This window comes from Maylandia zebra, linkage group LG17 (genome assembly GCF_041146795.1).
Source record: "Maylandia zebra isolate NMK-2024a linkage group LG17, Mzebra_GT3a, whole genome shotgun sequence".
Lineage (NCBI taxonomy): Eukaryota > Metazoa > Chordata > Actinopteri > Cichliformes > Cichlidae > Maylandia > Maylandia zebra.
The window spans coordinates 9,733,485-9,760,110 of record NC_135183.1 but is presented as its reverse complement, the minus strand read 5'-3'; the positions used below and the strand labels follow the sequence as shown (position 1 = coordinate 9,760,110).

Genomic DNA, 26,626 nt, shown 5'->3' with positions numbered 1-26,626 from the left:
TGAAAAATGTGAACTTTGCAGTGTTGCTCTGTGGTGCAGCTACGACACCATAGCAAAGTTTACACACTGTGTCTACTTGATCCACATCTGACTCCGCGAACCCATAATGTTTCCACACCACTGAAGTTTTTTTTCTTTACCTTTCTTTTCAACCAACGGCAGTCACTCTCCTCTCCAAATAACTTCTGCTTAGCTTTCCGAGCTTCCCTCGGGTCCTCTTAATTGTTGTGACGCGTGTTCGAAATGCAGAGCAGTGCGCTTGATTTGCCACACGGAGCAGCGCGAGAGTAAAGCATGAGGGAGGGGCTAATAATCGGCTCAGTCATTTTTAATGATCGTTGAAAGCCCAGATCGTAATCGTGATTAAAATTCGATTAATTGAGCAGCCCTAATTTCAAGTCTGACAAAAAACAGAGTAACGTGCACTGTAAATTGTGCCGAAAGCAAGTCTGGAAATACAATAAACTGGAGCATGCGTCACACTGTGCGCCACGTTATTGTTTCGGTGAAATGAATTTCTACAATACTGTTAATTCTACTCTCTGCAGTGTTTAAATGCTTACATATACACACAGTTACTGTCCATCCACACATACGACTCGGTTCTGCTTCTATGCCCCAGCTTTGTTTACTTTTTCCCACCGAGGCTTCTAGACTTCTGATTGGCCAACATTTCTGCACGGTTAGGAATCTAGCGCCACCTGCTGCTTTGGCATGTTCATAGCAGCGTTTTCCTTCATTTCTGCCTTTATGTGCGGACGGGATTATTTTTTAAAACGAAAACGGAAAATCTCCGTTTTCACAAATACCCGTGTACGTGTGGACGTAGCCTCAGTCTCTGACTGGAAGCGCTAATTCGTCATTCGGCTTTTGTCAGACTAAAGTAACTGTTAAAACTGTTTGAAAAGCTAAGCTATACAACAAGGAGAGATTGAGAATTTCCTTTTAGTTCTCAGTTTATTTGATATTGACAAAAGTTAGTCAGTTTTGTCTGTTCTTCTGTAAAACAAACTAAGATTTATTTTTAGAATTAATATTTTGTTTCTAAGTGGAATTGACAATTTAGTCTGTTTCATTTGTTCTATTTTGAAACTTAAACGCTTTAGCGGCTGCCTTTTGTGTAGTTTGCAATATTTGCCTTTATTTATCTGAAAAAGTCTCATGTTCCTTAAGTACATCTACCCTGTTGAACTTATTATGGGAAATAAATATTTAAATAAAAACAAGCTGGTGATTATTTCACATTTTACTTGTGAGCAACGGCACATTTAAATCTTACAAATATAGTTATTTGGCTCATATCGTGATAGATATCGTTATCGCCTGAAATGAAAAAAACATATCGTGATATGAAAAAATCTCATATCGCCCAGCTCTAGTTCTCACAGTTGCTTATGATCAATTATTCAAGTGTTCATAACCTGACTACCGCTCAGTTCCTATGGAACAGCGAGGGTGTACTTGGTTTTGTTTTGTTTTTTTAAGATTTTTTTAAGATTGCAACGACTTTATGAACATTTTCAATCAGCAAACAAGCCTTGGCTATATAAGCTTGTCCACCTTGGAGCTATCTTAAAAGTACAGTGTAAGGACAGCATGAAGCTTCACATTTACTGATGTTATGAATTTACCAATCGACCGGCTGTGTTCAGACTGTTCACTAGGACCTGTATCTGTATCTCCCAGCAGAAATAAAGGCTAACTGGAATTGATTGTCATTATTTTTATTTTTTGCTCCCTAGTTTCCTTATAGTGAAATGTTCATGTGTGTTAATGTTCAAAAGCATTACTGCAGCATTGATGTCATCTATGATTCTCAGTCTGGGTTATATAAAGATAATGACAATCTTTTTTTCCACTAGTGAGTCATAAAAGTGGAGTGTGTTATGATTTGACTAGACAGAAAAAAAAAATCTGTAATAATCTTTCATCATATTGTAATTAACTGATAGGGAACTTACACTGTTACACCTTCTCTGGTCCGGAATTTTGTTATAATGGGCTAATGGGCATAATGGGTTAAGCAGAGGACATTTACCTGAGCTGGGATTGTGCATGAAGCCAAAGGTCAACATTAATTTATTTTTGATATGCTATCTATGCTAGTTTGGGTGGAGAGACTTAAAAAAAATATTTCCTCTAATTTTTCTGTTTTTTTTTTTTTAAAGTTTAGACTTTAAAACCAAAAAAATAGCATGGTTTATTTATTTTGTTAAAAGATTTTCAGTTAAAGTATTTTTCGCTCTGGCTAAATGATATCGCTTTCAGTGCAAGTATTTTTATCCCCAGCACACACTGTACAACAGTCCAAATGCATTGTGATGGAGGGGTCTAGTGTTACTGCTGTGTTTGTGGAGGCACCTCTTCCTGTGATTATGTGGGGATTGTGTGACAGGATGTTGTGTTCCTGCTGATGATAATATTGCTGTTAGTTCACCTTTCTGCTGCTTTGAGGGTTCAGCTCGTATGATGTGTGTTATTTTGTGAGCTAGTCTTTTTAAATATCACATAGTATACAAACAGAAACAGTGAAATCAAATCCCAAGGTGTATGTTTATCATTTTAATATTTCATTTGTACATATGAACATTGTTTTGGATCAATGTACCAGCAGTTTAAATATTAAACTTAGTTGATTAGTTGATAGGCACAGCCAAGCAGCACTCTGTTTTCCGTGGATGATGTAGTTCTTTTGGCTCATTAGATGGTGACCTCCAGCTCATACTGGGGAGGTTTGAAGCCCAGTGTGAAGTTGCGGAGATGATAATTGGCACCACCGTTACTGCCTCAAGTAGAGGAGTTTAAGTACCCTGGGGTCTTGTTCACAAGAAATGGAGAGATTGGTAGATGTTGCAGTGAAGAGAAAACTGAGTGTGAAACTGAAGCTATTGATTTACTGGTCAGTCTACCTGCCTGTCCTCACCTGTGTCTGCAGGCTTTGGGCAGTGGAAAAAAGAAGAGATCACGGATACAAACGACAGAAATGAGCTCCCTCTGCTCGTGTTAATACTAGAGTTGTCAATATACTAGAATTTCAAACTCGATACTGAGGAAAATACTTGCTGCTCAATACCATTTTCGATACTGCAGGGAAAAGTTTGACCCCGTCCTGGAACAACAGCATTAGTGATAAAGAAGTCATTTCCTGAAAAAAGTTAAGTTGTGAATTTCCAGCAAATTTTTCCAAATACAAGTTAGAATGAACAAAATAAGCATTTAAGATTCAATTTTAGTGGTTGTATTTGTTTAACAAAAAAATAAAAAATAAAATTCTGATAATTAATTACAGGTCATAATGGGTAAAATGTATTAAAGAGCAAAGAGTATAACAAGTAACACACATAACACATCTCAGTAATTCATTGTAGAATATCATCATTGAAAAGTTCACAATGAATTTTGGATCGAGTTGGGCTAAAATACACTGTGTATACGCTGCGAAACACTGAACCACTCACTGCTTGCATTTTAAATCTGACCACATGGCTGTCTACATCAAAATGAGAAAGACGTTTTAATAAATTATTGTAAAAAAACAAAAACCCAACCTCTCATCCACTGTCTCCACTACTCAGTCTGCAGACCTGCAATTCCTCAGCTGCAAAATGATGATCACTGGTGCAGACTGACTCTAATTAATTGTGTAGGCAGTCTGTCTCCATCTACAAATTGGACGGCAGTTATTTGCAAACCTTCACCAATCTGTCTGAGAGTGATTGCAGTCAGACTGCAGCTGTTTGGAGACTGGTTGCCTCCTGGATGTCTCCTCTGTGAGGGAAGAGAACCTGGGACAAACTCCGGAGAAATGAGATCTCCCAGCTGGCTTTGGAACCCTTGGTGTTCCCCTGAACTAGTTGGAAGAGGTTGCTGGGGATGCCTGAGTTTCTCTTCTTAGACTGCAGTCTAACTCTGATAACGGCTGACTGGCTTAACACGGGACTGGATACACAGGTTAAAAAAACTATTGCTGGTCTTGTTACTTAGTACTTACCGTAGTTATGAGGAATACTAGATGTCCAAAAACTGATATTTGACTCCCTGCAGAGAAAGTGTGAGTGGTGCAGGTGCCTTTACTGAGACCAAGCCACATTGCAAATCCCAGATTTAGGCTGCAACTCTTCAGCCAGCGTTATTTTCATCCCAGAGAAGACCGGGAAGATGCTGTCATTTCCCCAGTGAGGCAGCCTGTGCTCAGCTTGCCACAAACTACAGGATGAGCTCATACTCGTATTACTTATTCATAGGCACCGTCACAGAGGCTGACGCAACCACAGCCAGACATGCTGCTAAAACGAGCCAGACAGGCTGGCAAGAAACAGGGCCGGTACGCATTAACCAGATGCATCCAGACAGACAGGATGCAGAAAATATTGATCCAAAAGCTCCACCAAAACATGCAGATTGCCGTTCTTTGATTTTTGTTTTTTCACCCTGCTGCTCGGCTTCTTGTTTTGTCTTTGGCTGCTCGGTTTTGGGTGAAATCTTTATGCTTGAATAAGAAAATGTGCCCTTTTGCAGTTTATTTCTCACTTAGAGGAAACTGCCAGCACGCTCCATAGAGACCAATGGGAACTCTGTGTTTCATCCTGCTGCTTGTGTGAACATGCTGGGGTCGCTTTGTTTATCTCACTGGTTGTAATTAGTGAGCATATTCTTTGACTGATGGCTGCTTTTGGACTGCAGCCCCCCCTCTTGTTTGCAGTTTTTGTCTTGAACCAGACAGAATTTCTTCCACACTTCACAGTGGAAACACGATGTTACAAGCTTTAGTGAAGCACTTATTATGGACCTCAGTGGACAGTGGGGAGGAAAACGTGGCAGAATAGTAGAGTGATACATTGAATTCAAGTATAGCAGGAGGGAAAAATGCCTGTCATTTTTAGTAACATGCAGATTTTTCCACATTGGTTAGAGAAATATGATTTAGAGAAGCTGTTTCTGTGTGTGAACTGAGGTTATAATAATAATAATTATTATAATAATTGCTTTTTGAAATTGCCAGAGAGGGGCATTGCCAAATTTAGGATGGCAGGCTGGTGTGTGGGGTGAACAGTAGATCCCTGTTGGTGGAAATCCGATTCCAGGATGATGTGAAGGGAAGGAGGACGTCCTAGAGTGCTGTGTAGGGATCTGTTGGTGAGGAGGGGGATTTTGTAGGAGATACAGAACTTAACCAGGAGCCAGTGAAGATGCATAAGGGTGGGGGTGATGTGCTGCCAAGGCTTAGGGTGGGTGAGAACTCTGGCAGTTAACTTCTGAACATATTGCTAATGATTTTAAGACCATACTTGGCATTTAAGTATGGGTATCAGTTGCTGCTGACACTGCTGTTCTATGTACACAGCAAGGTAAATTGCAGTATTGTTTCGGCTTCCTTTTGTTCTCTTTGTGTTTGAAGAAAGTAATAACTGGACAAGCAAGGGTTGGCTGTTTCATGTTTGCCTCTGTGACCTTCTTTTTCTCCAGTTCAAGCTTCATGTTGACACACACACGCTCACACACCCACATGCAGCCTAAAGCACACAGAGCAGTAGCTCATGTGGCTCACTTGATGGGTATTTTGATGTCAGTGTCCACAGTAGTTGACATATTTCCACATTTTTGGTTTGATTTTGTCTTAATGGAGAGCTTTCAGTACTTTGAAAAAGTCATGGTGTTCATCTGAGTTGACAGAAGTGACAAGGATGTTCAGTATTTGAGTGAAAAAGGCAGAGTAAGATCCACTATAAAAGCAGTAACAGTGCAAGCTGGTTCCAGCTGAAGAATTGCTACAGCCATTAGCAAATCTACAGCCATTGTGGTGGCCTTACGCAAAACAATTAAGTGACCAGCAACCACCAATGTGGGCTATAGATAAGAGTGTTTGTCCTGGGCAGGGTCCAGGGTTGATTGTGTTTGATGAGGGTGATTGTGGAGCAGGATGCTTGATCGTTTACCGCCATGAGGCAGTGCACTGTGGATAGAAAAAAAAAAAACTACAATGCAACAAAAAACAAAACAAAAAAAGCTAATATATTAAATTATAAAGTTTAAAATTGTTGCACCACCAGTTTACAGTGAAGTCTTGGTTTCCTTTTCAAAAAACACCTCAAGCAAAGCAACCAGAACCCAAACCCAATGAAGCTTCCATCAGTTTGAGAGGGATGGACTATAAAGAGCATTTCTGGGATGTAAATGTTCGCCCTGGCTGCTTTCTGTCTCCATTCTTTGCATGCGTATCCTCCGTCTGTGTAAGCACATGGAGATGTTAACATCTCCTCTTCCAAGCTGAACTGATCCCCTCTGGAGAGTCAGAAACCTTTGACTGCAGGAGCAGGACAATAACTGCAACTACTGCAGTGAACAGATGATTGGTAGCCCATGAAAAAGAATGATGCAGGACATATTTGACAGTTGTTGCATGCATCATGCTGATTCAACTCATCTGGACATGAAAATGCCTTGTTCACTCACAATAAATGTAAACAGTTGGCCCGAAAACCTTCAGCTGGATGGATTTCAATGAGAATGGATCGAATGTGGGCATGTGGCCACAGACACTGATTTCACTGGCCTTTGGGTTCCTCATCAAACCACCAATAATACTGAAGTCTGAAACAGTATGTCATATGTAATTTGTACGAATCAATCATTATTCCGTCCTCATGCTGATCTTCATTTTGCTGCTTCTGATGTCGAGTCTGCAGCTGATTTATTGTGATTTGTCCACATGTGGTGGTTTAAATCAGGGATGCATGAGATGTACACAGCTCACTAATACTTTTTAGAGCTGAGCCAGCAGAAGGAAATGTGTATCTCATTTGTATGTTCAGAGTCATTCCACATGGACTGCTGACTAATCTTTGAAATTGAACCCTTTGTTCACCGTGTCCTGAAAGTCCTTATTAAATGTGTCTTTTTCTGTCTTACTGTGTTTTTGTCTTTAGGACCAGTTCGAGAATCTGGACAAACACACTCAATGGGGGATTGACTTTCTTGAGCGCTATGCAAAGTTTGTCAAGGAGAGACTGGAGATAGAGCAAAACTATGCCAAGCAGCTACGGTACACACACACACACACACACACACACACACACACACACACACACACACACACACACACACATATTCGAAATGTCAAATACAGAAAGTTATATTGATATACTTTAAGACAAAAAAAGCATAAAATGCAGCTTTATGAGACACAGATTAAGTGTGATGGTGTTGTCTTTTCCTTCATATACATACTGGGTAATCCTTTGATGCTGAAGATTCTATATTGAAGCTTTTTTTTGTGCATTTGATCAGGCTAATGTAAATGCTGCCACTCCTGGGACTGAATCCCAAATGAATATTTATATCCTTTGGTATAATACAGCTGCGTGTGCACTGTTGGGTTCATTAAGAGCAGTAACACACCAACAGCAAAAAGCCTTTCTTCAAGACAAAAAATGCAATATACTTAGAATACCGTATTTTCACGACCATAAGGCGCACTGTGCTAAAAGGCGCAGTCTCAGTTATGTGTGCCCTTACTGTATTTAACACACACATAAGGCGCACTGGACCATAGGGCGCATACAAGTACCGTATGCGTATTTAAAAATAAAGCGGGAGCAAACCTGAATTCGGTACCTTACTCACATTTCTATTGCCGGTAATCGTCATCATCAACAACACACAAGCATACAAGTGTGCGTATTTAAAAATAAAGCAGGAGCAAAACAAAGTTTGGTACTCACATTTTTATCATCAATCAAACCCATCGAAGTCCTCATCCTCTGTGTCTGAATTGAACAGCTGCGCTAAATCTCCATCAAACATGCCAGGTTCACTGTCTTCACCGTCAGAGTCACTTTCCGTGCCGTGCGGCTCCTCGGAAACGATGCCGGCTTTTGCGAAAGCTCGAACAACAGTGCCAGCAGACATGTTAGCCCAAGCATCTACAATCCATTGGCAAATTGTGGCGTAACTCGCCCGGCGCTGCCTTCCACTCTTAGTGAAACTGTGGTCTCCACCGGTCATCCATCGCTCCCAGGCCGCTCGCAGCCTTACTTTGAACGGGCGGTTCACACCGATGTCCAGCGGTTGGAGTTCCTTTGTCAGGCCTCCCGGAATGACAGCAAGCTCACAGTTCATTTGCTTCACAAGTTTTTTCACATCGGCTGTGAGATGGGCACGCATAGAGTCACAGATCAACAGCGATGGTGATGCGTGGAAAAAACCACCTGGTCTCCCTCAGCCAGTCTTTCATCATTTCCTCATCCATCCAGCCCTTTTCATTTGCCTTAATGATGATTCCTGCTGGAAACTTCTCTTTAGGCAAAGTCTTTCGCTTAAAAATCACCATAGGCGGCAGTTTCTGTCCATTAGCATGGCAGCCAAGCACAACAGTAAAAGAAGACTTTTCATACCCCGTTGTGCGTATCGCTACCGTGCTGGTCCCCTGCTTCTCCACAGTGTGACTCACCGGGATGTCAAAAGTGAGCGGGACCTCGTCCATGTTTGTGATGTGGCTGGGCTGGATGTTTTTGTCGTCGATGTGTTTGCTGCAGTAGGAGCGGAAGATGGCCAGCTTTTCCTTATAATCCGCTGGAAGTTGCTGCGCTACCGTAGTCCTGGTCCGGATGGAAAAATGGCACCGTTTCATAAAACGAAAGCACCAAGACGGACCTCCTTGGAAATGTTCAATGTTCATCTCTTCAGCTAGTGAAACTGCTTTTAGCCGAATGGTGACCGTCGAAACGCTTCTCCCGCTCGCTCTTTGCTCGATGATCCACCGCTCGAGTCTTTCCTCCAACTCGAGCCACCTTGCCTTATGTCCGCGGAAACTCAGCTGCGTTTTCTTGACCTGCCGGAGCTTGTTTTCCAGCTTCCTCCATTTGCAAACCATCGATTCGTTAATCTTAAATTCTCTCGCCGCTGCTCGATTTCCATGTTCCTCCGCGTAGCTGATGGCCTTCAGTTTAAACTGTGCTTCGTAAGCGTGTCTCTTTGCCATTTTGAGGGTTGTTAAAACAACGATGTCCTGCATAATGCACATACCTGTTCTTTTATACAGGTATGTGCGATTGTCCCGGTATATACGATCAACGCCCACACTTCACCCTTTAACGTTCTCATGGTGTTCTCTACTACGTCCTCCTTACAACACATAGGGCGCACAGCGTCAGCTACGTAGAAAAAGATCCTGGAGTAGAAAGTAATAATAAATAAATTCTAACAACAGCTGATCAAGCTTAAACGTGCTGCTGTTGTTCAGCTGCTGGTTTCCTCTTTCTGGTGCAAAGTGGGCCAAAAGCAAACTAGAGACATGGACTCGCGACAGAAAAGCCGATCAGCTGATCGTTAAGCAGTTTCATGATTGAAGTAGCAGCAAGAAGAGGCAGTCGCTCCATATATCGTTTGTTAAGCTTAATGCAGGAATGCTTTACAAACATTCAGAGATGGACTTACACACTTGCTTTACTTCTCTCGGGGATAACTTTGTCGGAGATGAAATGCCGGGTTGCTAGCGAAGCTCCAAATGCTATCCAGACCACCGACAGGTCCCGCATGCCACAGCCGCTCTATCACGTGATGCATACTGCTCCGACGTGCTAACGTTCTGAGGTGAGTTACGGCGTGTTGCAAGTTTTGTGAGGTGCTTTCGTGATATTTAATGGATCGGATTACATTTTTTATTTTTCTCCGATATCCGATCCAGTAATTTAGGTCAGTATCGGACCGATACCGATATCGGATCGGTCCATCTCTAGTAAATATATGTATTTAACAGCAGCCTGTCTTTGTCTCCAGCATGCTCAAAGTCTGAGCTATAACAGCATCAGCACAGTGCCTCGTGTGTTTATTCACTGTGTCTGTTGATTCAACCTTTTTCAAAACTCACCGGGCACGGACCTAGTAACTCACATTTAAAAACCAGTAGAGTCCCACTGGCGGCGCATTTGGGATTTCAAAGGGGGGATATCTCTTGTGAATAGATGAAAAAAAGACGCACACCGCTGAGGATTTGTGAAGAGTGATCAAAGGTCTGCATGAAACATGTTTCCAGGAAATCAGGCAGAAACTCCTTATTTTGTCACTGATAGCAAGACAACTCGCATGCCTGCGTGTGTGCGTGCGCACACACGCATGCATAGTTTGTTGCACACACACATTCCTCTGCACTCTAGCTAAATAATTAAATCACACTGTAACTGTAGTTTGTGCTAGCAGAGCCTGAGGGAATGGACAGGCAGAGACTTTGATGTTTAAATGTGTTATTCATCTCTAATAATAAACTATGATGCCTATTTTCTATATGTGTGTGTGTGTGTGTATACATGTGTGTGTCTCTCTACCACAGTTAAAATGTCTTACACAAGTCTGCTTCTCTGTGTCTTTTGTCTGTCAGGAACTTGGTGAAGAAATATTGTCCAAAGCGCTCCAAAGATGAGGAGCCGAGGTGAGTAACCTTAAGTGTCTGTGTTTCTGCTTTTGTTTACTTGTCGGATGTCTGCAGACGGTAAGAGCGGAAAAGGCCTGTGGGACACTTTATAAATACTGTTTGTCCGTTGGAAGGACCCAGACGCTGGCTTTGATGCCATGGCATATGTGTGCTAAAAAAATAAAAAAATAAAAAAAATTACTAAAAATGTCAAAACTGTTCAGTCTTTGTTTTTCTGTTCTTTAATTGTAAGCAAAAGCCACAGCCGAATCACATGACTGATTTTTGATTTTCATTAAGTAGAAAAGGATAATACACCATTAAGCTGCGAGTTTGTGAAGGCTGATGTCTTACAAACAAAAGTCTGAGAATGTGGATTCTTTGTTTCTTTGTTTGAAGGTTTGGAGACACAGTTTCTTTAGAAAGTTGGCACACACTCATCATGGATGTAAATATTTTCGCTATCTTGGGTTTCAGTAAATTCTGTGAACTGCTTTTTTTTTTTGTTTTTTAATGCTGGACTAGATGCATAACATGCAAATGACTCAGGAATTTATTATGGGTTTCCTAAAATATGTTTTAAGTTGAAATTAAATATACATAGCCAACAATATACTTGCACTGTCTTTCAGAGGTACTAAAAGTTTCAAAATGTGTTGACAAGGCACTCACAATTCCTGTGAGTGATCCTGACTGATCACAGCTGCAGCTTCTTTTCTTATAGATTTTCTTTTCACAGCACTCGTCGGTCTGACCAAGAACAGTAAAAAAGTCCAGGGTGCTCAGTTCAGATCTGAAGAGGAGAACTGTAGATTCACACGCGTCTATAATGTTTCTTGGAGCCATTTCTAAGGCCCCAGTCACACAGACCTAGAGACCAGTTGGCAACTGCCTGGCAACCACTGGGCACTGTGGAAGAATGAGTATAATTTGACCAGTTGTGAGTGGCTGTTGATGGTTCCTGGCAGTTGTCGGGAAATCTCTTGTTAAAGCTCCAGTTATGCAGGCCAAGAGACTGGTCAGTGACTGCCTGGTAGCCACAGGACACTGGGGAACAATGTGCATTCCCTGAACGGTTGGTGAACGGTTGTGGAAGGTTGTTGGTGAAATTGGTCTTAGAGGTATATCATGCTGCAGTGAAAACCTCCTAGCAAGAGCAGATTGCCACAGCTGTCCGTAGTTTGTGTAGAAGAAACCAGCTTCTCTGCGACTCTCTAATTTCACCCAGCTTACAGCCTTCAGAAACGACACATTTTTCCCTTGGGACATGACGTGACCAGCGGGTTGCCAACTGGTTTCTGGGCCCATGTGCCTGAGAGCTCCAGAGTTTAATGTTTGCAGAACATCAGGTGAAAAGTACAAGTTGCTGGGGAGGATATCCATTTAGCTTAGGTCTGAAAGAGAGGCTGGCTGTCACCCTGAGATGAGTTGGTTCAGATGGTCAGAAGAAAAAAAAAAATCCTCCAAGACATCAGTGAAACATCAATGTCACAGTCTGCTGTCAAGAAGCTTCACATCGCCATGGACTGATAGGCTGTTGTCCAAGAAAGATGCATGTTCTCTAGTACTGAGAGCTTCTGGAAATTAAATGGTCAGATGAGTCACACCTTTAGATGCTACTTTGTTTTGTAGGCGTAAAAGTGAGGAACGAGAGCACTGTACCCATGATAATGAAGAAGGTAGACTGCCTCAGCATAACCTCAAACTGCCATTTGAAGCTTGGACTCAGCTGGGCAGTGACCTCAGTCGCACATTAAGGCTGCCTCTGAAATATATAAAACAACTAAAAGTCAGTTGCCAGGAAAACAACCATTTCAATTTAACTCCACTAATCCTTCCTAGAAGAGCAACCAGAAATTGTGCCAGAAACTTGTTGACACCAGAAGCACCTGGTAAAGGTGCAGCTTCCTGAGAGTCACTTTGTTTTTTTTAAATCAGGTGCGCTGCATGTAAAGTATGTATACCCTGTATTTATTTCTGCAAAAATTAAAGCTGTGATTTAAATGATGTTTGCAGTGTAATCATTCAGCCTCAAAACAACAACAGTTCACAGAAATAATTGAAAGGCTAATATTAACAAAACATTCACCTCCATGATGAATGTATGTAAGCTTCTAACTGCAGCGGGATACGTTAAAATGAGTTCCACACCAGTTTGAGTGTCATTTATATGTAACTAAAGAATATGACACAAATAAAAAAAACTAAATAAAGCAGTGCAGAATGTTTGGATGTAGTAGTTTGTTTGGAGCAGGGGTGTCAAACTTGAAGCCCAGGGATCAGAATCAGCCTAGCAAAGACTCCAGTCGGGCCCACTGGACAGCTATGGAAAATGTAAAGAAGAGCATAAATTTTGGAGTTGTAACTGCATTTTCATACATTTAGGCGATAAAGACCTTCCACATGGCCATTAATAATACACCAATGTAATTAAGTAATAGATTAAACAATGGAATGACTGAAAGGTTCCTGTATTTCACTATCTAAATATGTCCATTGAGCTACCAGATCCTTTCCTGTAATTTTACACATTTATTTCTTACAATTTAAGCCTAAAGAGCAGTGCTGGCCCATTTCTTTCATTTACTACTGCCGTATATTTTTTTTGTTTTTCAAAACTGAGACATGCTGTTGCAGTTTCACTTCTTTTTCTTATATTAAGATATTTCAGGACTAAATGTGTAGATAAACTTCTTTACACTATAAAAAACAAAGGGAGTTTCACTGATCCGGCCCACTTAAGATCAAAGGGAGATGCACCCATGATGTAAAATGAGTTTGATGTCCCTGGCTTAGAGTTTATGTTTTTGTGCATATGCGTGTAGTACACTAGAAGACACGGGACATGTTATGTCTTAATCACGTGTTAATTATGTGTCTCTCCTGCAGGTTCACGTCATGTCTGTCTTTCTACTCCATACTCAATGAGCTTAATGACTATGCCGGTCAGAGGGAGGTGGTGGCGGAGGAGATGGCTCACAGGGTTTATGGCGAGCTGATGAGGTACAGCCAGGACCTGAAAGCTGAGAGGAAGCATGTGAGTACATTAACATGTTCATACTTCACTGCTCCCGCTGCGTGCCACTGAACAAAAGCCAAACATGTGCTTTCTTTTCTGTCCGTTTTCAGCTCATTCGCTGTTAGATCACATTTGTCAAAGAAACTGTTGCTTCCCGTCATAAAACGGATGTTGCTGTTTGCCCTTAACATCCGCTGTGTCGCCTTCATATGAATTTGTGTTCTGCTTGGCTTTACTTAAGAGGATAAATATGTTGGATGTAATGTTAACCATCTGTCTTTTCCACCATCTGCTGATGGCAAAAAGTGAAAGGCTAAAAGCCATGTGTTTGGGGGAAAACAGCGCCCTCTGCTGGTTTTGTGCTCTATAGCAATCCAACACTCATTCTTGTAGGGACAGTAGTATCTTAGGATTACACCAACATGATAGTGGGTTTTGTTTGTATTTAGATGTTTAAAGACTACATATAGGTTTAGGATCAGGACGTTTTAATAGCAGGTGGGTGGGGCTGCAGCTAGAGAGACTTCGTGATATCCTTCGTAGCAGCTCAAGTCTTTCCCATCTATAATATAATCTTTGAACAGAGTAACTGTACATTTAGGATTGAAAAGCATGAAAGGTTGGCATAGATTCTAATGCTGGCAGAGAAGTGCTGTCCATTCTTTCGTTTATAATATATTATCACAAATATACTAATATCAGTGTGGCAACAATCCCAGCTGAACAGCCACTGCAGTATTAGTCTTATAAACTTTTAAGTGCATCACATAGTTCTCAATATGCATGTCAACAGATTCATTTCCATGACAATCGCACAAACTAAGGCGTCTGGTACAGCTGAGGACATTTACTGCTTTAGTAACTGAACTGAACTCTTCCTTCAAGTAATTGTTGTTATATATGTGACTGTGACACAGAGTCCAGTAATTTTGTATTTGTGCACATATTTATATGTATTTTCTGCTTCTGTGTAAATGTGTCTCGTTGTGTGTGTTTGTGTGTGTGCATAAATGAGCAGCATCTACAGGAGGGCAGAAAGGCCCAGCAGCATTTGGATCACTGCTGGAAACAGATGGACAATGTAAGTGAGGCGAGAAGGAGGAGGTTTGAGTAGAAAAATGTACTGTTTAGTGTAAATATCATCTGCTCAGGACAGCCGGCTTTATTCATCTCATACTTGTTTGCATGAGGAATGTAAGATATGTTAACAAAGGTAACAGAAGGACAAATAGGATCCACTTTATCCCCCACTTCCACACGTTACATTATTTATACAAGAATGAAATATGCAATTTCAGGGTACTTGCATTTGATTTTAGCATTTCACTATCTGTGCTAATTTATATATATAAACACATATATATGTATGTATGTATATGTAATATTGTAATATTAAAGCACATGTTTCTGAGTGTGAAAAGACAGCTGGGTTCCTTTCTTCTTCCTGGCAAACTTCCCAGTCTGCAGGGACTGAAGACAGGGGCCAAGACCAGGAAACACACTGAAAAAACACACATACACAGAGACCTCAGTGCAGACCAACCCCTCCCACAGCAAGGCAAGGCCCATGTGCCGCATTTGGCCCCTGACAGGCTTGCTTTTTGGCTCTTTACGGGCTCAAGAGAGAGAAAGAAGGAGCGAGAGACTGCATTTGTTCATCTGAGATCATTCACTTGCGTGAGCTGAGTTATTTTACACCAGTGCTCATTACAAGACCTCTCTGTAATCACAACAACTCCAAAATAAACGTAAATAAAAAAGTTAATAATTCTTATCTTTTCACATTTCCTGGCCCGAGGCCCATTAGTTGAGTTCAGTGCTGCACAACCATTCGAGTGTTTCAGTGTGTGGGCTGCGTGACTTTAATGGTGACTACCTGGTGACTGAACTGTAATGTCTCAGCTATTCGCTGCGTTTCCTTCACTGGTAATGTAACCCAGATGGCTTGGCAGGAAATAAACTATCCTCCTCTCTGATTCATCTCCCTCTCATTCACATATTTTTTTTTATTTTTACATTTTTTTTATTGAGACAAGAAATGGAGAGGCTGCGAAAATGTTATATAATCTTTTGATTACTCAATTTATTTAAAATTGTGCGTTTATTTTCTCCCTTTCAGAGTAAAAAGAAATTTGAAAGAGAGTGCAAAGAAGCAGAGAAGTCCCAGATCACCTATGAGCGGCTAGATAATGACATCAACGCCACCAAATCAGAGGTGGAGAAGGTAGGAAGCCCCCACCTGTAATAACACCGTTATGTGCCTTAAACTGTAAGATGCTGTGGTAGCAGTCTCCTCGGCTTGTTTGCACTGTGGGATCTATGCAATGACGTGACTTTTCCCTCCTTTTGAAAATTGGAAAACACAGTATTTGAATTTGTTATGGCTTCAGAATTAGTCGTAGCACCGTGATGCATGTGATTTATAATGTGGACAGACTGGAGGTTGGTGGGACATCAGTGACTGTTGATGTTGTGTTGGTGTGTATGATCTGTTCAGGCCAAAGCCCAGTTCTACATGCGCACTCACGCGGCTGATGAGAGCAAGAACGAGTACGCCGCTCAGCTCCAGAGCTTCAATGCAGAGCAGTGGAAACATTTCCACAGTGCCATACCACAGATCTTTAAGGTAACTCAGACATGTTGAACTGTAGCTCTGGCTCTCTCTCTACAGCACACCTTCCTCCCCTCACACAGAACCTGTCACAACACATAGTCCCTCCTCCATGAACCTGGAGGTTTCTTCCTGTTAAAAGGGAGATTTTCCATCCCACTGTCGCCAAGTGCGTGCTCATGGAGGAAGGGGTTGGGTTGGGTGTTGGGGGGTCATTTGATTTTATTGAGGGGTCTTTACCTTACAATATAAAGGACCTTGAAGAGGTTGTTGTTGTTATTTGGCTCAATATAAATAAAACTGAAACGATTTGAAGGGAATTGTACCTTCAAGTCCACGTTGTTATTTACGGACACAATCTCACTGATTCTTTTTCATTGTTTTTCAATGACTTTGTATAAAGGTTTCCATTTCAGTGAAAGCATAGTGCTCTGTGTTAGTGACCCATTAAATGTTTAACACATGGCTTTAACTGATCTTCTAACCAGGTATCAGTGTTTGTCATTAAAAGGATCTGCTTGCAGGGGTTTGCACGTGTGTCTATGTGTGTGTAGTACTTGGCTACTTCCTAGTGTTGATTCCATTTCCTGTGCTCTGTGTAACAGAATCTGCAGAACATGGATGAACGTCGGACGGTAAAGCTTGGAGAGACATATCGAAGCTTTGCTGAGGCAGAGCGGAGAGTTATTCCCATCATCTCCAAATGTCTAGAGGGAATGGTTTCAGCTGCCAAGGCTGTAGACGAGCGAAGGGTAAGTGTAGGAAGAAAGGAAAAAGAGCGGTTATTGCTAGCATCTTCAGAAATCTGTCTGTCTAGACGTGGGGTTGGTGTTTGGATAAAGATAGGAAAACTTATTTTCCTCCTCACTTCCCAGGATTCAGCAATAGTTGTGGAGTCATTCAAATCTGGCTTTGAACCTCCTGCTGACTTCCCCTTCGAGGACTTCAGTCAGAATTTGAGCAGAACGGGCTCAGATGGTACCATCAGCAACACGCCCAAAGGAGACAGAGAGCGAGACGGGGCACCGGGGCCACGATCTGATCCGAAACACCCCATGAGCAGAACCAAGAACAAGCTCTGGCTGTTTGGGAAGAAACCAAAGGTACAGGAAGTGATGAATGCTTCTTGTTGTTGAATAATTCACCCTTGTGGACCTGTTCATGTTAGTCTATCAAATGGTCTGTATTTGTATAGCGCTTTACACTATACACAGTCATCCACCCATTCACGCACACATTCACACACTGGTGATGGTAAGCTACATTGTAGCCACAGCCACCCTGGGGCGCACTGACAGAGGCGAGGCTGCCGGACACTGGCGCCACCGGGCCCTCTGACCACCACCAGTAGGCAACGGGTGAAGTGTCTTGCCCAAGGACACAACGACCGAGACTGTCACAGCCGGGGCTTGAACCGGCAACCTTCCGATTACAAGACGAACGCCCAACTCTTGAGCCACGATCGCCCCTAATCAAAATATAGACCTAAAAAAATAATAGTGTCATAACGTAAAACATCCAGAAAAGATCTGAAAATTTCTGTTTGCAGGTGAATTTGCAGTTATTTACCCATAATCCTTAGATGTTTATCACTCAGTAGGATCTTTATAAGGGCTCTCCATAGTGACCTACATACCTACATTGCACTAGAGCGTGTTCTTTAACAGACTTCATACATACAGTCAGACAGCTTCATTAGGAGCTCATTTGATTTTAACCGTCCCTGCCCTTTTCCATCATACATTTTTCTCTTACAGAGTCATTTTTTTTGCATATTTTCAGATATTATTAATGTTATTCCCCCATATTTAATCACTTCCTCTGGATCAAGCTTGTATTCTCAGCTCGCGTTGAGCTGCAGCTTTTTTTTTTTTGTCACCTTTCCAATAACAACACCCTCAAATGCTTCCTCCAACACACTCCTTGGACCTTGCCCCTCTCCATAAAGACCGTATTGATCAATCATTAACTGCCTGCTGTTGGTTCATCTGAGCATCATCATTTCTTTTTAAAGACTGTGTGGCTTAGATTTGACATCACTTCTTTTCAACAGAGAGCTCCCCCGATCCACGTTGACAGAAAAATGTTAAAGTGAAACTGATCTCAGTTTGGAATAAACAGTGTCCACGCCGGGCTCCAGCGATCATGTGAAGAAGCTGATTGAGATAGATTTTTCAGGAGATTTGATGAGTTGCATGTGGAGGTTTTTGGTAGATCTCTACAACAAAAATGTGCTGAGTTAGAGGATTCGACTGTGGATGGATTATGATGGCTGAACCACTAAAGGACTCGCATGCAGAGCTCGTACCAGCAGAGTGGGGAAAGCACCCTTTTCATCTGGATTGTTTGCATTCCCATCAGATAAACTGAATATGTATTTGTGTATGTGTCACTTTTTTTGAACAAATCAGCGTCATAAACTTACTTCCTGTTTTATTTTCAAAGTTTATTAGGTTTAAAGGGCTCGGCGAATTAAATGTAGAAGTTCCAGCGATCGTTAAAACCCAGAATTTCATCCTGATCTAAAACGACCTGCCGTCAGGAGAAACACTGCACCGTGAATCCAATAAGTCATCCTGACCTCTGGCTCTGTCCTCTCTTCCTGCCCCCCACCCAGTCCCCCGCCTGTTCCCCTCCTCCACCACCTTCCTCCTCTCGTCCCTGGTCCACCTCCCAGTTATTCCTTGCACGCCGGTTTAGTTCTGACCTCGTCAGCCACTACCTATCTGAGATAAAGACTACAGTTCCCAGAATCCCGCGAAATTTGCGGAGCCTGAGGAGAGGGGTGAGACAAACAGTAGTGCCTGTAGTGTGTTCGAGTGAGACAGGTTGATGTGTTTTTTGGTTTTCGATTCTTCTACAGGCTGTCTGCAGGCCCTCTGTGGACGATAACAATCTTGACTTACACAATGAGCACAAAAAGCACACTTTCAGTTTTGACCTGGATCGTTTAACTACTTTTGTCCTTGATTGATGAATACATCGAGCCCATACATTGTCATTTGACTTGAGAAACTTGCAGACACCCTAAAATATAATTTCTTCTTCTCATTTCTCCTTTTTTTCCTGTTTTCCCTTCCTCCCATATCCTCCACCCTCTGCTTTTCTTTTTATCTCTCGTTCTTTTTTCTCTTGGTGTGATTATTTTGCTTCCTTCATGTATAAGATGGAATTTTGCTCTAATCCCAAGACGGAGGATCCTTGGTGATTGACGGTGTGTCGGTGTGCGAGGGATTCAGAGGGTATTTTTGGCATTGTGGCTGCAGTGTTGTGTTTGTGGGAGGCATACAAAATAAAAACAGAGATGCCAACATCAGACGTGTTGTGCAGATGTTGGTCTGAGGCTGTAGTTGTAGTGTGTGTGTGTGTGTCGCTCTGCTAATGGCTTCATTCAGCTGTCAAACAGAGCTTTTTGCTCTCTCACAGTTTTAACACAAACATGTGAATAACATTCAGACTCCGTTTCAGTCCTCTGCTTTAATTGGCTTTTATTCCTTTCAGGTCTGTCAGCTTCATCTGTGATTGGCGGCTTTTTGTTTGGTCTACTAAATTTGATGCAATCTGAGAGTTTAAACAAATGTGCAAGGTGGCATATTTTAGCAAGTGTTTATGATAATGGATTCATTTTGAGTGCATCTCTTTGAGCCGCTTTATTCTTCTTGGACAGGGTAAAAACAAAGCAGTATACTGTTAACAGTAGATTCATGGATATATGGATAGTTGAAGTACCAGTATGGAACGTGATAATATCTTGCAATTTGAAGCCCTGTTATTGGATCGTACTTTGTTTACCTCCATGTCTGCCAGCATGAATCTGCCATCTTCACTCACAGGTACTGTGCCTGTGAATATAACACACACTGCTCGCTGCTGATCTTTGAAAAAATGCATCTGCGCTCCTGTGTTATTGCTCAGGTGCAGCCATGCCTGGGCCATGTATGAACGAGGACAGAGGATTTAAAAAAAAAAAAAAAAGAAAGAAAGAAAGAAAGAAAGAAATCTTATGCTGCTGAATTTGGAGCACGGTGTTCATTCTACTTTTACAGATGATGTGAGGACATTTTAAAATGAAAAATTTCAGTTAGAAAATGCTTGTTTTTGTAGACCTAGTATGAGTTTTATAAAATATTGTGCAAGGTCCATATTATTCTGCAGCTGCTTTTATTGTGAGGCTCTGCCGTGAAATGTAAAACAGGACAGGATCAAGTCAATACGATTAATTTTTATTTATTGAGCAACCTCTTGGCGACAGTGAGAAGGAAAATGTTTTTTTAACAGGAAGAAAACCTCCAGCAGAACCAGGCTCAGGGAGAGGCAGCCATATGCAGCGACCGATTGGGGGTGAGGGATGGGAGACAAGACTGAAGACACATTGTGGAAGAGAGCTTGACTTGGTTAGGAAGCTGCCGATGAGCCATTTAGCAGCACAGCATATGACATTTTATAGGACTGGGTCAGAGCCTGTAGTCAGACCTCCCTGAGCAAGATGGCAGCAGCAGCAGCAAGCCCGGCTTTATGTGGAGAATGAACTGTGCATCAGTGACTGTTGTGCTGCCACCTGCTGTCAAAGAGCAGAGTAGCACAAAGCCAGCAGCAGGATGCAGTACTTTACAAGACATTCCTTTAAATGTGAACTGTGACTCAAACGCTCTGCAGGCTGTCACTGCCCACACATTGGGTAGTTGGGATGTTGTTATTTGATGCAAGAACATGTTTTTAACTAGTTTACCAGTACGTTTGTTGCTCTCTGTTAGTTTTGTGTTTTCCTTTGTCCCTTAATGAATCAGCAAGAAATCTTCCCACCATGAGAATCTCCTGAGTTATGGAAAGTGCTGTAACTTTGCACCAAAAACAAGCAGGAGTGGTGTGTACCTGTGAAAGCGTAAAACACAATCAGCGGGAAGTTTCACGGGGGGGGGACACACACGCTGCTGCTGTGTTTAGTAAACACGAGGTGCTGGACCACACTGAGAACGCACACAGTAAACACATCCAGTAACCTGTGTGAACACTCTTCTGACAACTAACAGCATCCACTGTTGTTCTTTCTTTTTTTGTTAATGTGTGACGGCTCAGTGGTCAGTGAAGATGGTAAGTGAGTCTGCGTGAGTGTGTAGACTAGTGCTGTTGAGAAGACTCGGCCATGTAGGTGCCAGTGCATCTAACCTCACCATGTAGGACTCCCATAGTGTCCAACACACAGTGCACAGCCCAGTAGTGTTAGCTGGCCACTTCCTCTCCAGGTAGAATAGATTTCCTGTTGTCTGTCAGTACAAACAGTACATGTGGATCCTCACGAATACAGACTTCCTCAGTTTTAGAGGAACAGCTGTTGTTCCTGTCAGCTGCATTCAGAGCTGTTTATTAGGCTATATATAAATTATTTATATTATTATCATGCTTTATATATTTTCTGCTATGGAATTGATGAAGCAGACTCATCACACCATGAGTGGACTTTAAGGCCAGCACAGTGTGTGAGCTGTCCCTTTGAGCTCACATTAATCCAGTCTTCATGTTTTCCCTCTACACTGTGCTGCTGTTTATCCCTGCAGATTATTTTGGTGTGAGTCGCCCAGCTAAGCAAGTGAAGCATGCAGCTAGCTAGCGTTACAGTTCAGTATTTGCATACCGTCACGAGCCCGCGTCACAGGCGGAGGCACACTGATAAGGCTGGTGGTGCATGGATAGGAAGGTTTGTTTGTGTTGTTATTTTCACTAGCTAGGTCATGCTTTGTGGAAGAAAATGTTTTTTTTTTCTTTAATGTATATATTTTTTGAGCGTTGTGGAAAAGTCACGTTGATTAGTTCCCCTTTTTTCAAATTAAGGCACACATCTCTCCAGCTGATGTCTCAAGAATGAGGCGACTCGCATCAAAGCACTCTAGATGGATATTTACTACTGAAGATCAAAGGTTTGATTTGGTGGTCTTCTTTAAAATTCAGAGAAAGGGAAAACAGCAATGTGAACATTTCCATGACAACCGAACAAATGAATTGCTGATGAAGCTCTTTTGACAGTTTCTGGATCAGAGGCTCTAGAAAAGCTGCTGTTTCTTTCACCTCTAACATTTGAGCCGCTTATTTCCACAACAAACCAGCTCACGCTGCATCATCTGGGCTCCTAATGGAAATGAGTCGCTGGTGTAATTGCATCTTAACAAAAAAGCAAATGCAATAAGCTTTGTTGCTTTTGTTGTGCTTTCTGGGGATCATTCTCTGGCATCACTAAAGTTAATCAATTCCGCGACAGAGTCTAATCCTGTTTTTGTTTTGTTTTTTCCTGCCCCAGGCACCGTCTCTGGAGGATTTCAGCCACTTACCTCCTGAGCAGAGGAGGAAGCGACTGCAGCAGAGGATTGATGAACTCAACAGAGAGCTCCAGAAAGAGATGGATCAGAGGTAAGACACTGGCCAAGCCATCCAAACCAGCAAGATTGTAGGAAACCTGCTCTGGATCTTACAACTGTTAAATGATGTCACTGTCAGATATTTCCATCCAGGATCCAGTTTCGCTTTTATGGCCCTCGAACTGTTTATCGCCATCAGTCTGCTCTATAAGCTTCGCTTGTTTGCTTGTGTGTTTCTGTCAGAGATGCTCTGAACAAGATGAAGGACGTGTATGAGAAGAATCCTCAGATGGGAGACCCCAACAGCCTGCAGCCCAAAATATCAGAGACCATTTGTAACATGGAGAAACTGCGCTCCGAAATCCACAAAAATGAGGTAAAGACGGGACAACAAGGTCTCAGTCATTATCTACATGCAGCTTCTGGCCACCTGTTGAAATGTATACTAATGAACCGTGTCACTGACAGACGTGGTTGTCTGAGGTGGAGGGAAAGCAAAGCTCCAGAGGAGACAGAAGGCACAGCGCTGATAACCATCACCATGGTCCTCAAGGCAGAGAGAGGTATCAAATGTTCCCGTCTTTTCTTTGGAGGACTTATGTTCCTCACTGAAAATGGACCTTTGTTTTTCACTGTTCAGAAAAGTTAAAGAAACAGATTGAAAACACATCAGATCTCAATCATGCACCAGAGTTAGGACTTAAAGGATGAAAAGATGCCACATCTTTGGATGGAAATGAAAGGGCAGATTTCAGAGATAGCCCAAAAATCAAATCAAAGAAAACTGATGCAGCAAGCTTGTCCACTTTGCTGAATTTAATTGCGGCAGCTTAAATTGGTATTCAGCGGCTGGTCTCGCCCCCACGTCCTTTCATTTTTCTGTCCAGCATATTTTCTACAACTTTATTCAGTTTTCTTTATATAGCTCCAAATCACAACAACAGTTGCCTCAAAGCAGTACAAATGTTTCATGGGCCAAAGTAAAGCCTTTTCCCTTTTTTGGTCACCATTTTTCCATGTGTACTCTCGCTGGTTCTTGTTTATCTTCTAAATCAAATATAAGTGTGACCAGTCCCGTGCACACTAAGCTCACGCCTGTTTCCTGTCAGCCCTGAGGGCAGTTACACAGACGACACCAGCCAGGAGCATCAAACGCCTCATCACCGGCCCGGTCCAGCGCAGCCTCGACATCCCAACCCCGACCCACACGAGTTCGACGACGAGTTCGACGACGACGACCCTCTGCCTGTCATCGGACACTGCAAAGCGCTCTACTCGTTTGACGGTAAGCACATGCAGTCTGAACTGAGCTGGTTACAGAGTATCAAGCCTGATGTGGTCTAAGTGTCCTGTTTTTGTTTGACTCTCAGGTCAGAACGAGGGCACGCTAGTGATGGCAGAAGACGAGGTGAGACTCTTGAGTTTGATTTGAATGGTGCAATTTGAAAACTCGTCTCCGGTGAGTCGTGGGAGAACGTGACGTCCTGACTGTCTGCCTGCCCGCAGGTGTTGTACATCATCGAGGAGGACAAAGGCGACGGGTGGACGCGGGCGAGGAAGCAGAGCGGGGAGGAGGGCTACGTTCCCACTTCCTACGTAGAAATCACGCTGGAGAAAAACAGCAAAGGTGCCGTCACCTACATCTGAGGCTCCGCTGTCCTCTGTCTGTCATGCTCTCCATGTCTGCCTGCTTCTCAGTGTAACACCACTAAAAGGAAAAGAGACATCACTGTGAAACATCTGCATGGACTCCTGTCGTCTTGTTTGCCTCGTTTCCATCCCATCCCTTCATCCTGCACGCCCGCTCATTCTTTTAACCCCATAATCACTCGTCTTCCTCTCATACCTGCGATGTTTCTAAGCACAAACAGGAAGGACTCATCGTGCGGTGTCTGAGCGATTTGTGTGTAATATATGAGGCATTCGTGTGCGCATCCACCGCTGTATGTAAGCTACACCTCTTCTCCTAGATCAAATGAATTAAGATTGTTTTATATTATACGTTAGAAAGACTTTATTTTTATTTTAACATGTATTCTAATTATTTTACTGTCTATGTTATTTTTAACTGGAGATGATCAAATTCTTGATTTTAAGCTCTTGACATGTCTGTGTTTATTGAAATGAAATATGCTGCATTTACTTTGCCTTTCTGTCTGATTTCTGTGTGTGTGTGTGTGTGTGTGTGTGTGTGTGTGTGTGTGTGTGTATGCATTTTTGTGCCATTGTAATGCCGATTTATCAGTTATCTCTGTAAAGGATCTGGATAAAATCTCTACCTATTAGTTTTGCAGAGTGGGCAGTGCATGTTGTTACAGGAGTCGCCTGCTCTGGTGCATGTTCATCAGACGAGGCAGGAATTCTTGTTCCTCATGTGGGTCAAATTCTCAGGTTATTGAAGGATGCTTGAACACCCACATTCTGTAAACTTTCAGTCCAGTCCAGCCTTTTAGATTAGGACTAACTGAGACAACAGACCACAATGAATAATGTATCTTTTTTTTAAATTAAAGGCTGTAGTTTGTAGCAAAGCAAAGCAGTAAATTAAAATTATTAGTCACTGTTTTGTCCTTTTTGAATCAGGATAGCGCTTTTATGTGCTATAATTCTATCAGAGGGTCTTATGTAGGATCAACACAAATTAAGAGTTGCAGTTAGTGAGCCTAATTGTTTTTAAACCGGTTATAGAGCTTTTTTTAGGCCCAGGAGACTAAGATGTGTAGACCTGGTTTGTTGTTTGAGTCACTGATTGAAACCTGGCCTGACCCTCAGTGTTTCCACCGCTATCCATGAGGATAAAAACCAAGCAGCGCAGGTATTAACGGCGTCTGTGCAAGCTGAAGCAAGTCGTGTCTGAAGAGTGTTTATCGCAGCAAAGGGCGCCACATCATCCTTCATTTCCATTCGCCATTTGAACTTTTCTACTGTGTCCGAAACGCGAGCATCCTCAACTTGAGCTGAGTGTGAGCAGGTTCAGCTCGTGTGTGCTTTTCTGTTAACGGTCTCTTCTCCTCTATGTGACTGCAGGTTCCTGAGGGGCCGCAGAGTGGCCGGGCGGTTTGATTGGCTGGTGGAGGGCTCGTGCTGATTGCTGATTATTGGTGCTGGGGAGGGTGACTAAGAAAGAGAGAGAGCGGAAAAGGGAGAGAGGGAGGTGGAGGAGGTCGGAGATTAGGCGAGCTGCCGGGGAGGTTTGCATGTCTGCATGCTCACGTGTCCATAAGCAGCAAAGCATTCTGGGCTTTCAGAGGAGGGAGGTAGAAGAGATGATGCCAAAGCCACGAACAAGCAATAAAGGATTTAATATCTTCACATGAGATCCAAACTGACCTCTGAGCTGTGGACCATTTTTGTCTTTCAGGGTAGGAAGTAGCAACCACAGCAGTTTATTAGCTACACCAAGCTCAGCTGCATGCAGTCCTGACATTAAGTGAGAATTGTAAAGACTTTATGTTGAAACTACAGAAAGCTCCGGATTTTACCAACTACTTCCTGTTAAACCATCATAAGCAGCTTCAGTAAAATCTGAGCATCGATCTTTTATTTCTGTGCCACGCTGCTCACTTTGTGGGCCTTTATGTCGAGCTGCCTGGTTCTGACCTTGTATCGATGGGTCACCTGTATCACGTACAAATGTGACTAAATATAAGAAATGGATTTTAAAGGTAGGTTAGGACCACTTCTGCTTGGTGAACCTAATAAACTGATTAGTTTTACATTTCTTGAATTTATCTTTTAGTGTTAAATATCAGCTTATCCCTTCTATAAATTACATTACTCTCTGTATCTGCTGGACACACTGTTTGGGGGCAAGTCTTAAAATTTTTCTCCTATAATAACAAAGTTGTTTTTTATAAGTGCCCCACAAGTACAACTTGTTCCCACCTTGCTGGTTTATTTATTTAAAAATTTCTCACCATATTTTTTAAAGTGTATCTCTCTCACACACACACATACACACACTTTCTCTCAGACTTTGCGTCCAGCTTGTGGCAAGATTTAAATAAATAAATTAAAAATAACAGCAGACGTCAGAGTCCACGCCAGGGTTTTCTTATCTTTCAGGGTCAGGTGCTCATCCAGCATTTGCTGCCACTAACCAACAGTCAGTCCTGTCCCGCTCCTGCTCACTCCTCATCCTTATCTGTGCTGTGTTGGTGTCTGCCTGCCTGAGCCACTCTGCTCCTCGTTGCCTGCCTTCACTCTCTTACAGTCGCATGTGGGGTTTTTGTTTGTTT

The 26,626-nt window shown here is 42.4% G+C and overlaps 1 protein-coding gene across 3 annotated transcripts in view; it reads left to right on the top strand.

Moving 5' to 3' along the window:
- The window catches only part of fnbp1l (formin binding protein 1-like), a 54,068-nt gene extending 27,442 nt beyond the window's left edge, over nt 1-26,626 (top strand). The window contains exons 2-17 of one of the 3 annotated variants that reach the window (XM_012922127.5): nt 6,927-7,042; nt 10,376-10,426; nt 13,298-13,445; nt 14,446-14,508; nt 15,547-15,651; nt 15,925-16,053; nt 16,644-16,790; nt 16,914-17,141; nt 21,115-21,129; nt 22,331-22,440; nt 22,632-22,764; nt 22,857-22,951; nt 23,498-23,673; nt 23,759-23,796; nt 23,895-24,015; nt 25,416-26,626. In XM_012922127.5, the coding sequence (XP_012777581.2) occupies nt 6,927-7,042; nt 10,376-10,426; nt 13,298-13,445; nt 14,446-14,508; nt 15,547-15,651; nt 15,925-16,053; nt 16,644-16,790; nt 16,914-17,141; nt 21,115-21,129; nt 22,331-22,440; nt 22,632-22,764; nt 22,857-22,951; nt 23,498-23,673; nt 23,759-23,796; nt 23,895-24,015; nt 25,416-25,423 (1,683 nt within the window). In that variant the 3' untranslated portion in view covers nt 25,424-26,626. Of the gene's footprint in view, nt 1-6,926; nt 7,043-10,375; nt 10,427-13,297; nt 13,446-14,445; nt 14,509-15,546; nt 15,652-15,924; nt 16,054-16,643; nt 16,791-16,913; nt 17,142-21,114; nt 21,130-22,330; nt 22,441-22,631; nt 22,765-22,856; nt 22,952-23,497; nt 23,674-23,758; nt 23,797-23,894 lie in introns of all 3 variants that reach the window. The other 2 variants (XM_012922126.3, XM_004562055.4) reach the window with 2 other exon arrangements.